A 12,591-nucleotide genomic window follows, 5' to 3' on the forward strand; every position below is an offset into this window, starting at 1 on the left:
ACACAGAATGCGGCCCCATTGAAGTGAATGGTTCTGCATACAGGCCGCAAAAAAAAAACTGAATAGAGATGAACAAAAAATACATTTGTGTGCTTCAGCCCTAAGGCAATTTGCAGAACGGCACAGACAGCCTTTAATATAACTGCCTGTTCTTGTCCGCAAGGCGCGGACAAGAATAGGACGTTATATTTTTTTTTGCTGGGCCACGGAACGGAGCATCTTTTGCGGCCCCATTGAAGTGAAGGGGTCCGCATCCAAGCCGCCAAAACTGCGGCTTGGATGTGGACCAAAACAACTGCCGTGTGCATGAGGGCTAAGGCTGAGTCAGAGGCTTTGTCTGCTTGGAGCTGTGAGAACTCACTTGGGTTCACTCTGGCAGATGCAGTTGCTTCAGAAAAGAGAGGAGGAGGTGGGCTTAACTACTAGCTTACACTTAAAGGGGTTGTCTCACGTCAGCAAATGGCATTTTTCATGTAGACAAGGTTAATACAAGACACATAGGCCCCTTTCATACGAGCGAGTTTTCCGCGGGGGCGCAATGCGTGATGCGCCCGCACTGAATCCAGACCCATTCATTTAAATGGGACTGTGTACTTGTGCGTTGCGTGAAAATTGCAGCATGTTCTATATTCTGCGTTTTTCACACAACGCTGGCCCCATAGAAATGAATGGGGCTTCGTGAAAATTGCATCACATCCGCAAGCAAATGCGGGTGCAATGCGTTTTTTCACTGATGGTTTCTAAGAGATGTTGTTTATAAACCCTTCTGTTTTTTATCACGCACGTGAAAAACGCATCAATGCGCATTGCACCCGCCCGTTAAAAACTGAACGCAATTGCAGGCAAAACTGAATCAACTTGGTTGCAAAATCGCACATTTTTCAACTGGACTCATCCGGACCTAATCCGTATCACTCGTCTGCAAGGGGCCATAGTAATGTATTGTGATTATCTGTACTGTCTCCTTTGCTGGCTTGATTCATTTTTCCATCACTGCTTGTATTCAGGGGTTATGACCACCCTGTAATCCAGCAGCTTGCACACTATGGGGAAAAAGTGCGGGCCTCTCTGGTGGCCAGGACCATGGGAGTGTGCACATACCGTTTCTTTTTCCTACAGTGTACAAGCACAGCCACCGCTGCTGGTTTGCAGGGTGGTTGTAACCCCTGAATACAAGCAGTGGATAATGTGATGGAAAAATGAATCAAGCCAATGGAGACAATATGGCCAATTACAATACATTAGTAAGTGCATGATACATGCCAGTTGCTGACGTAAGACAACCCCTTTAACTATCTAGAGTTGGAAACCCTTTTTACCGCAAAGCTGCAGTGGGGGCTCTGAGCATATCAATTTCTGTACTTTAAACTTGTTAAAGGGGTTTTCAATATTGATGAAGGGTCGTTGATCCAGGGAGTAATTCTGATTGCCTGATCGGACTCAGGAAGGAATATTTTTTTTCCACCCTTAAATTGGCTTCTACCTCACAGGGTATTTTTGTTGCCTTCCTCTGGATCAACTTGCAGGAGAACAGGCCGAACTGGATGGACAGATGTCTTTTTTTCGGCCTAACAAACTATGCTAGGCTGAGTTCACACTTCAGTTATTCGATTAGTTATTTCCACCAGTTATTCTTAAGTAGGGATGAGCGAACTCGTGTTTAAAGTTTGGCGTACAAGGTTCGGGATACCTAAGAATTCCGTTATGGATTCCACTACCACGGACCATAACTTATGGTCCGTGGTACGCAATCCATAATGGAATACTTAAGATAACCAGAACCTTGTACGCCGAACTAGAAACACAAGTTCGCTCAACACTACTTTTAGAGCCTAGATGTGGGATTCTTCTAGGAGCGCCTATCAATTTTCTCCGCAATAGGAAGTCTATGAATTCTCAAAGCCTATGAGCTTGTTTCACATGAAACAAATAAAGCATTAAAATAAGTGAGTCTGAAGCTTTCACCCATCTCCTTAAACCTCAGGTGGAAGAGATGCAGCGGCAGACATTTCACCTGGGGTTGTTACGGCACAAAAAAATCCTAAATGTTTAATGACAGCAAACTTTGGAGAGCAGCTGACTGCGCCTAGTGGATTGACACTACCTGTGCAAAAATATCCTTCTGTATGTCATCTGTGGGACTGCAGTCCCCATTCATGAACAGTCTGTTTCAGATAGCATCCAGTGACCAGTCATCTGCACCTCAAATAGCAGATGTCCTGGTTGTGAAACTTTGATATTATAATTCAGGGATTTGTGGTCCCTTATAGGAGGATCATCATATCCACTCTTCCAGTCCTATATTCTGAAATACTGATTGGGGTTGGTGTTCCCTCACTCCATTCTATACATCACATGCACTGCTAATTCAGTAATTACATTACTTGCCATATGGCACTTCCAAGGTCAAATATCCATGCTGACATCTCCAGCCCATCTCCTTAGGTACTAATCCTACATTCAGTTCTCGAGAACCCTAACAAACCGAGCTACAATGTTTTTGGAGTTTTTATGCTTCAAAGGGGTTATCCAATAGTCCAAAACCCCCCACAATGCCCAGCCCCTCCTATAGACAATACCTATCCGGTCCCCAGCACCCACGATGATAGGGAAGCTGGTCACCATCACGGCCTGCTAGTGGCTGCTCCCCCTCCCTCCTGTTGCCAGATGTTTTGATGCAGTGGTGGCCATGCAGGGATCCAGAGGGACGCGGGTGTTGGGACTGGGTAAGTACCGTCTATAGGAGGGGCATTTGTACTATTGGATAACCCCTTTAAAAATATTTTCTGTCAGCACTGAAGAACATATACAAGAGCATATGAATATGCATTGAATAAGGTATAGGGGTAGAGTTTTAACTTCCTTTAAAAGGAGACTGGTTGCCATTAAAAGGGGTATTGCAGTTACAATCAGTTATCCCAATTCCCCTGGATAGGGAATAAGTGATAGATCACTGAGGGTCTCACAGCTGAACCCCCCCAGTGATCACAAGAAAGGGGGACCCTAGCGCCATACTCCACTAAATCCAGCAGTCCCATAGAGATGAATAGAGAAATAGTCTGCATGCTCAATCACCGCTACATTCACACAGGGGAAACAGGACCCCATTCTCATGATCAGTCGGAGTCCCAACAGGTGGACCGCCACCAATCTAACAGTTATCCCCTATCCACTGGATAGGGGAATAACCTGTAATAGAATACCCCTTTAATGTAATACTGGATACTGTAAAATAATACATGTAGATATCAGGAATATTTGAGGGAAAAAAAAGTGCAGATGAACCTGGAATAAAACTATTACTTGCATTGCTATGCATTCTGGGGTGAGTAACCCTTTATATTGCTTGCATTTAACAGCAGAATGCTTCTTTAATTTCTTAAAGACATTTGTTGTGGGTCGTGTGCATTTACATAACAGTGACCATGGTCTGCGGAGAAATAGCGTTTCCTTCTGAATGAGTCTTTTGATGTTTGAGAAGTTCAGAGTTGGTAAGGAAGCAGGCAGAACATTCTTGGCAGGCATACACTTTATCAATAGTGTGAGTCTTCTGATGACTTAGGAGGTTAGAATGACGTCTAAAACACTTGCCACATTCTGAACAGCAATGCGGCTTTTCTCCAGTGTGTATTTTATTGTGGTCAATAAGATTTGATACTCTTGAAAAACATCTTCCACATTCCAAACATGGGTATGGCTTTTCTCCTGTGTGAATTCTCTTGTGCTTCACCAGCTCAGATTTGCTGATAAAACACTTCCCACACTCCGAGCAGGAAAAGGGCTTCTTTCCAGTGTGGATTCGTTGGTGACTTAGAAGATTAGAATTCAACTTAAAGCTTTTGCCACAATCAAGGCAAGAAAACGGCCTCTCTTCCATGTGAATCTTCTGATGTCGAAGGAGATGTGACTTGTAAGGAAAATTCTTTCCACATTCCACACAAATGAAACACATGGGATCTTTCTTTTTAAATTTGTTGTCACTTTTAGTATAAACCCATGATGGTAATGGATTGTCCACAAGATTTCTTTCATCACCTGAGACTGGTTCCTCTTTTATATGAGGAGTTGGATCTTCACTATAATGATCCATAGCTGCATAGACATCATTGAACTGTTGAGGATCTCTGCACATTTCAGGGTCAGTGACATTTTCTTCCTTACCTTCTTTAGAATGAAAATATGCATATGATAAATGGTGAGTGGGTGAGTAGAGATCAGTGCTTGAGATCTTTTCCCCACCGCATGAGACTGGTTCCTCCTTTACACAGGGAGATGAGCACTGTATATATTGTGTACTTTTATATATTTTAGTCTTGATGGGAAATATTTCTTTACAAAATGCTGGTGTCTCCACAGCATTCTCTGGACTGTTCATATCTGATGAGTATTTTGCTATGTTTATAGCAATTTTGTGGTCAGTCAAACCATCCCGTGAATAAATAATGGAGGGAGACCCTCCTGATATTTCTGTATCATCAGTGAGATCTGTTGGGAGACAAATACACTGTACATTACCAAATATTAGAAGGTTCCTTGGCATGAAAAAAATCTGAATTTTAATACAGTCCAGGATAATGTTTGCATTAACTGCAAACACTGTGACTATATACTGGAAAAGAACTGTCAGCCAACAGATTTTTCCAGAACTTCTAATCTCATTACAAACAGGATTTCTTGCAGACTGGCGAGCTGAGAATAGTTAAAACGAGCCTCAGGATGTATGGATTATAAGCAAAGTATTAAAGGGAACCTATCAGCTACTATATGCTGCCCACACCAAGGACAGTATAGTGTGTGACCAACCTGCCGATTTCAGGTTTGTCACTCCCATGATGACATTAAAGGCGCTTTGCAGCCAGTACATATTATTGATGATCTATCCTCAGGATAGGTCATCAATAGCGATGAGAGAATTGACTTTGGATGAAACATCCGAAGTCGATTCGCATAAAACTTCGTTCTAATACTGTACGGAGCAGGAGAGGAGGGTTCAGGAAAAGATTTTTTTACAGTATAAATTAATTTATGAAGTTATTGCACGACGTCTGCAAGAATTCGCGAAGCAATAACTTCGGCTCATCGGAGCCAATACATTCCTGCTCTGTACAGTATTAGAACAAAGTTTTATGCGAATCGACTTTAGATGTTTCATTCGAAGTCGATTCACTCATCCCTAGTCAAGATCTGATCGGTGGGAGTCCAACTCCAGGCACTTATGCCGATCAGCTGTTTGAAGAAGAGATGGCTGCTCCCTCTTCAAGATCACAGTCTGTGGCGTCAAGTAAATGGAATAAGCACTTGTAATTACACTGCCCCGCCGAGACTTCCAAGACAGCGCACAATGTACTCTTGAAGAGGAACAGCATTAGTGTAAGTGCTGCCTCCTCTTCCAACAGCTCATCAGTGGGGGTGCTGGGAGTTGGGCCTCCACCGATCAGATGTTGATTACCAATCCTGACACTAGGTCATCAATATGTACTGGCTGCACAACCCCTTTCAGCACTTTGGGAGAACTGACCTGTTAAACTCTAGAGTGCACACTAGAGTTGAGAAAGATGGGTCTAATGAAGCATGCCCACCCTCCCCGCCACTGGACTATGATTGACATTTTTTTCTTGTTGTGCACTGGAAATACACCTAGCATCCAATGTCCAGAGGAAGGGGCAGGCTTCTTCACTGGATTTTTCTCTCTCTCAGCGCTGCATGGCGTCACAAGTCAGTTCTCTAAAAGTGCTTAATGTTGTCAAAGGAGTAACAGACCATTGAGATCAGGAAGGCTCTCACTACTCTATGGTAAATGCAGCTAATAACTAGGCCACAGATCTGCAGGCTCAGTTTAGAAATCTCTTCTTACCCGGTGAAGTGCAGTGATGCGGAGTCTCCTTCTTGACTTTCATGTTAAGATTCTTGCATCTTTCTAAATACTCCCACTCGTCCACTGAAGAATCACCATTTTCCTCTTGAAACTTGTTAGGGACCTGGCACACACAACGATACAGTCATCAACACAAACCCATAGTGTCATTAATGTCTTTCTCGTCCACTAATTTAACTCTGTGTTACCCTGACTGTATTGCTTGTACTGCTTTGCCCATGTTGAGGAAATATGTGCTGGTTAGATGGTAGCATACAGGGTGAGTGACAGCGCTCAGTATGTAATGCAGGGCCACCCACAGATTTGGAAGATATGCAGGAAGTAAGGGGATTCCACGGGGATACCAAAACACTGAAAAATGTACAAGTTTTCAACCCAAGAGGATATCGATATTTGAACTGATATTGATTATGTACGTGGTCAATGTTCCTATTTTGGCATCAACCCATTCACTGCCTGCTGCATCACCCTGACCTTACAGAACGCACAAACCCTGTAGCTTCTGACAAGCAAAGGGTTAAAGTTTTTGAGAAAAACACACACAACACAAAAAAAGTATATTTTTTTCTTATTAAAATGATATCACTAAGAATAACTAAACTTGTGATATCTGTCCAAAAATCACATACTGTACAGGGAGTGCAGAATTATTAGGCAAGTTGTATTTTTGAGGATTAATTTTATTATTGAACAACAACCATGTTCTCAATGAACCCAAAAAACTCATTAATATCAAAGCTGAATATTTTTGGAAGTAGTTTTTAGTTTGTTTTTAGTTTTAGCTATTTTAGAGGGATATCTGTGTGTGCAGGTGACTATTACTGTGCATAATTATTAGGCAACTTAAAAAAAAACAAATATATACCCATTTAAATTATTTATTTTTACCAATGAAACCAATATAACATCTCAACATTCACAAATATACATTTCTGATATTCAAAAACAAAACAAAAACAAATCAGTGACCAATATAGCCACCTTTCTTTGCAAGGACACTCAAAAGCCTGCCATCCATGGATTCTGTCAGTGTTTTGATCTGTTCACCATCAACATTGCGTGCAGCAGCAACCACAGCCTCCCAGACACTGTTCAGAGAGGTGTACTGTTTTCCCTCCTTGTAAATCTCACATTTGATGATGGACCACAGGTTCTCAATGGGGTTCAGATCAGGTGAACAAGGAGGCCATGTCATTAGATTTTCTTCTTTTATACCCTTTCTTGCCAGCCACGCTGTGGAGTACTTGGACGCGTGTGATGGAGCATTGTCCTGCATGAAAATCATGTTTTTCTTGAAGGATGCAGACTTCTTCCTGTACCACTGCTTGAAGAAGGTGTCTTCCAGAAACTGGCAGTAGGACTGGGAGTTGAGCTTGACTCCATCCTCAACCCGAAAAGGCCCCACAAGCTCATCTTTGATGATACCAGCCCAAACCAGTACTCCACCTCCACCTTGCTGGCGTCTGAGTCGGACTGGAGCTCTCTGCCCTTTACCAATCCAACCACGGGCCCATCCATCTGGCCCATCAAGACTCACTCTCATTTCATCAGTCCATAAAACCTTAGAAAAATCAGTCTTGAGATATTTCTTGGCCCAGTCTTGACGTTTCAGCTTGTGTGTCTTGTTCAGTGGTGGTCGTCTTTCAGCCTTTCTTACTTTGGCCATGTCTCTGAGTATTGCACACCTTGTGCTTTTGGGCACTCCAGTGATGTTGCAGCTCTGAAATATGGCCAAACTGGTGGCAAGTGGCATCTTGGCAGCTGCACGCTTGACTTTTCTCAGTTCATGGGCAGTTATTTTGCGCCTTGGTTTTTCCACACGCTTCTTGTGACCCTGTTGACTATTTTGAATGAAATGCTTGATTGTTCGATGATCACGCTTCAGAAGCTTTGCAATTTTAAGAGTGCTGCATCCCTCTGCAAGATATCTCACTATTTTTGACTTTTCTGAGCCTGTCAAGTCCTTCTTTTGACCCATTTTGCCAAAGGAAAGGAAGTTGCCTAATAATTATGCACACCTAATATAGGGTGTTGATGTCATTAGACCACACCCCTTCTCATTACAGAGATGCACATCACCTAATATGCTTAATTGGTAGTAGGCTTTCGAGCCTATACAGCTTGGAGTAAGACAACATGCATAAAGAGGATGATGTGGTCAAAATACTCATTTGCCTAATAATTCTGCACGCAGTGTATTTTTTGCTCTGTAAGATGGACGTTTTTCCCCAAAAGGTGGGGGAAAATGGCAGTGCTTCTTATAAAGCAAATCCATACCGAGTGCTTCCATTATAGGGATTTTTTTTTTTTTTTACGGCAATCACTGTGCAGGTAATACTAAGATGATTTAAGATTAGTAGGAAAAACAAAGGATATATGTATGTGGTCACCTCTCCAGTCAGCAGCTCAATGATTTTGTTGGCGAGGTCCAGGATCTTCTGCTCATTGTTCCTTACATGTAGAAATAAGTGGGACGGAGGCTCTGAGATGGGACTCTGGCTCCGGTTCCATCCCCCGGACATGCTGCTTTGACTGCTAGATGTCACATGCTTCCTGGACTTCTTTACTGGCCCATAATCCTAAATATATATTTGAACAAAAGAGCGAAACTAAATGAAATAATTCCAATATACCCACACCAGTCATGTCCAAGCTTTATACAGAAGGCTAAGCAATGTTCTGTTGCTTAAAGGGACTCTGTCACCACTTTCTAACCCCCCCTTTTCAAAGTATTGTTATCTGCATGGCGCCCCTGTGATTATAAATGTGTTGTTAGAAGTTAAATTCGCCGTCTCCTTTTGATAAAAAGAGCTTTTATCTAACCTGTCAATCTTCTTGATAAGGTGCCCAGGGCGTTTCTTTTCGTCTCAATCTGCCGCCCGCCGCCGCCACCGTTGGTGCCCAGCTCCTCCCCTCATGCTTTCAGCGCCGCCTGAATGTAATCAAATACGCCTCCGGCTCTCTCTGTGCCCCCTCCTCCTTTTCAAAGATCCCGCGCGTGCGCACAGGGCTGTGCCTGATGCGCCCGTGCGGACATTTACAATCAGCCTCATTGAGCGAAGTGCGCATGCGCGCACTTCGCTCAACCTCCTCATCAGACGAGCACTGCAGCAGGCTGCAGTGCTCGTCTGATGAGGAGGTTGAGCGAAGTGCGCGCATGCGCACTTCGCTTTTTTTAGGCTGATTGTAAATGTCCGCACGGGCGCATCAGGCACAGCCCTGTGCGCACGCGCGGGATCTTTGAAAAGGAGGAGGGGGCACAGAGAGAGCCGGAGGCGTATTTGATTACATTCAGGCGGCGCTGAAAGCATGAGGGGAGGAGCTGGGCACCAACGGTGGCGGCGGCGGGCGGCAGATTGAGACGAAAAGAAACGCCCTGGGCACCTTATCAAGAAGATTGACAGGTTAGATAAAAGCTCTTTTTATCAAAAGGAGACGGCGAATTTAACTTCTAACAACACATTTATAATCACAGGGGCGCCATGCAGATAACAATACTTTGAAAAGGGGGGGTTAGAAAGTGGTGACAGAGTCCCTTTAATTCCTTGAATTGCTCACCTCTCCAGTTAGTAGAAATATGATCTCTAAGGTAAGTTTTAGTATGTTCTCAGTCATGTGACTTCCGTCCATCCCCATTCAGTCAGGTTGGCAGCCTGTATGGAGCTTTGCAGTGTATCAAGATTCACACGACTTCACATATAGGTCTGTTAAAAAAAAAAACATAATAAAATCGTAGTTTAAATAATGTAAATAAAAAAAAATACACATAGTCCTAAAAGAAAATGGTTTGCTGAAGTTAAGAAAAATATATATATATTTTTTTTCATAAAAAAACTAAATATTTGTTATCTCCATAATGGTAACAAGCTATATAATAAGGTTATACTTTATGTATAAAGCATGGTAAATGATGCGGGGAAGGGGGGGGGGGGGGGGTTGGAGGCGTTGCAACAAAAAAAAAAAAAAATTCTATTACAGCCAAGCACTAAATGGATAGCTTTGGTTAGCGAGCCTTACGTCAGCCGTAGCCATTAGAAAGGCTAGTTCTAGCCATCTCTACCAAGTTTCCCACACACACACCTGCTTGGCTCAGCTAATGTCATGTGTCATGAGATAGATTCAGAGAACGGGTGACCTCTGTGGTGAGGAGAAGCTGTCACCATGAAAATGCAGCGCAGTCTCCAGGCAGCATGATATAGAGCAGGAGGAGCTGAGCAGATTCAGATAGTTTTGTCGGAAAAGATTCAGTAAAACTTGTATTTCATTGACTTCAATTCCAGCTTTGGAGTTAAAGAGGTTGTCCGGGCTTTTAATATTGATGACCCTTTATTTTTTGGGCGACTGTCTTATGTAGGGGCTCATTTTTTTTCAGGATGAGATGACGGTTTAATTCAATTATCAAAACTGACCCGTTCACACATGTTGAGACACGGCAACATTCACAATTTACAAATGGTCACTAGGGCCAATGATTGTCCCCTAATTACATGTGCTACTTATAATCTTAAAATAAAACGTCACATTGATTTCCTCTTATAAAATCGTGTGTTAGCTGCTACAACAGGTGCTTGCGCTGTTGGAATCACAGTGCTATCTAGGAGACTATACTGCATCGCAGGCTCCCATATTTCATGCTGTTAATGTAATTTGTCGCATGTCACATTCACACTCGGTCTAAAAACTCTTCACAAGTTGCCCCCCAACATGTTTCCCCAACTCCTTGGCATCCTCCAGCAGACTGCCCAAAACCCCTGAGGACGCCAATGAGTTGGCAGCAGTCAGCGGCACAGAAAAGTTACATTTTAACCGTAGAGGACCTCCGCCGTACATGTACAGCGCTGGTGGATGTGACTTAAGGACGAGCGCCATACATGTACGGCAGGCTGATCGTGTGGGCAGGAGCTGCACCCACCCGATCAGCGCCAGGGACCTGGCAGTCACTGACAGCCGAAAGGGAAGGAGGCAGATATCCAAAACTCCAACCCGAAAATATGTATTCAGCCGACTGCGCAATTTAGTGCACGGAGAAAACACCACGCTGCAGTGAGGTCCAGATGGTACAAGTAGAGGACTGATTCTTCCTTTCAGACTGTGATCTCAATGGTCATCTAGACTGGACCCCACTGCATCGTGGCGTTTCCTCCGCGACTACATTTTTTTCGGGTTAGAGTTTTGGATATCTGCTTCCTTCCCCTTTTTGGATATTTGTTTGACAGCGGTTGCCAGATATCAATGGTTTCCGTCACCTACAGTTCTGTGGACAATGCTCAGGTTAAGGACAGAACTGACAGCACTTGTTTATGGCAAGAAGGGCCCCTCAGGTATTTAAAGGAGTATTCCAATCTGGCGCATGGACGGCATACTGCTAGGATATGCCATCAATGTCAGATAGGAGCAGGTCCCAGAGCCCTGCACTTATCTCCAGAACATGGTCCTCAAAGTGAGGAGAGCAACTTGGCGCATGCGCGGCTTGCTCTCCATTCACTGCTATAGGACTGCCAGAAATAGCTCAGTCAGCACTTGGCCAACTCCCATAGCCACTTGGGGGTCCCAGAGGTGGGATGAGCACCTGACACTGATAGCATATGCACAACATGGCGATACCCCTTTAAGAGCCCACAGCAGGAGATCTATGTGGGTATTCGGCTCGACCTTACAAATCCTTCCCATCACACACAGGTCTGCAGACCGGCAGCACAACCAGCAACAGCTCACCTTGTACAAGTCGGACCAGGAAGCCGACGTACCGGAACACAGGCTACTTCCGGAGCACAGTTCACGTGACGTCATCCCTCCAGACGAGAGCCGCCTTCGTGATGACGTCATGCCTGGGCGGGGCCATGCTTTCCCTCTGTGTCTGGGGGCTTCGCTGGTTTGTCCTGTTAGAAATACTACAAGAGAAACGGAAGAGGTCGTGGTGAGCGGTGGGGCTGCAGCTGCATTCTCCTGCTCACTCAGCACAAGTTGTATTTTAATGTCTTGGAAAATGGGCAAAATTCCTGGTGGGGTGAAACTGAAAAAAACAAACCATTCCACCAATGTTTTTCGGGTCTTCATATTACGGAGTTCACTTTGCCCTAAAAATGACCAGAGGCCCTTATTCTGCGGGTCAGTGCAATACCAAATATGTATAGTTTTATTTTACATTACTACTTGTAAAAAAAATATAAATCCTTAGAAAAATGACATTTTTCGGTTTCTGTCTACATAGTTGTAGGAGGGTGTTGTTTTTTGCGGGGCAAACTGTAGTTTTTAATTTGTGGGGTATGAACGAGGTTTTGAACACTTTTATTCAAGTTTCTTGGGAGGATAAAGTGACGAAAATGGAAAATCTTTTTGATTTTTAGTTTTTTCCAGTTACAGTGTTCACTGCCCAGGAACATTTTTTTAAATTATATTTTAATATTATATGTAAATTAATATTATATGTAGAATTTTTACTATTTTTGTGGTTTTTATGTTTTTTATTTATTTTATTTTTAACTTTTTACACAATAATTTTTAGTCCTCTTAGGGACTGATCGCTTGTCCCATAGACCATGATAGAATAGTATTGTGATCTATAGGATTCTGAGACTGCCTCCTAAGCGGTGCTTTGTGCATGGCTTTACAGGCAGTTAACCATGACAGGCCAGGGAAGCTTCTTAAGGCCCCAAGCTGTCATGGCAACCAATCAAAGCCCGTGATTTTGCCACGTTTGCTATTGACATCTGAGA

The 12,591-nt window shown here is 43.5% G+C and overlaps 1 protein-coding gene across 2 annotated transcripts; it reads right to left on the bottom strand.

Annotated features, from left to right (window-relative positions):
- Window positions 1-1,663: 1,663 nt before the first annotated feature.
- On the bottom strand, window positions 1,664-11,643 carry LOC121003399 (oocyte zinc finger protein XlCOF8.4-like). 2 transcript variants are annotated; one of them, XM_040435235.1, is made up of 5 exons: window positions 11,591-11,643; window positions 9,434-9,579; window positions 8,266-8,454; window positions 5,855-5,978; window positions 1,664-4,485 (listed from the first exon to the last, which is right to left on the bottom strand). In XM_040435235.1, the coding sequence occupies exons 2-5, from the start codon at window positions 9,509-9,511 to the stop codon at window positions 3,410-3,412; spliced, it is 1,467 nt and encodes a 488-aa protein (XP_040291169.1). In that variant the 5' UTR covers window positions 9,512-9,579; window positions 11,591-11,643; the 3' UTR covers window positions 1,664-3,409. The 2 variants fall into 2 exon arrangements, with proteins under 2 accessions (XP_040291169.1, XP_040291170.1); XM_040435236.1 differs by lacking the exon at window positions 11,591-11,643 and adding an exon at window positions 11,480-11,569.
- Window positions 11,644-12,591: the final 948 nt, after the last annotated feature.

This window comes from Bufo bufo, chromosome 6 (genome assembly GCF_905171765.1).
Source record: "Bufo bufo chromosome 6, aBufBuf1.1, whole genome shotgun sequence".
Lineage (NCBI taxonomy): Eukaryota > Metazoa > Chordata > Amphibia > Anura > Bufonidae > Bufo > Bufo bufo.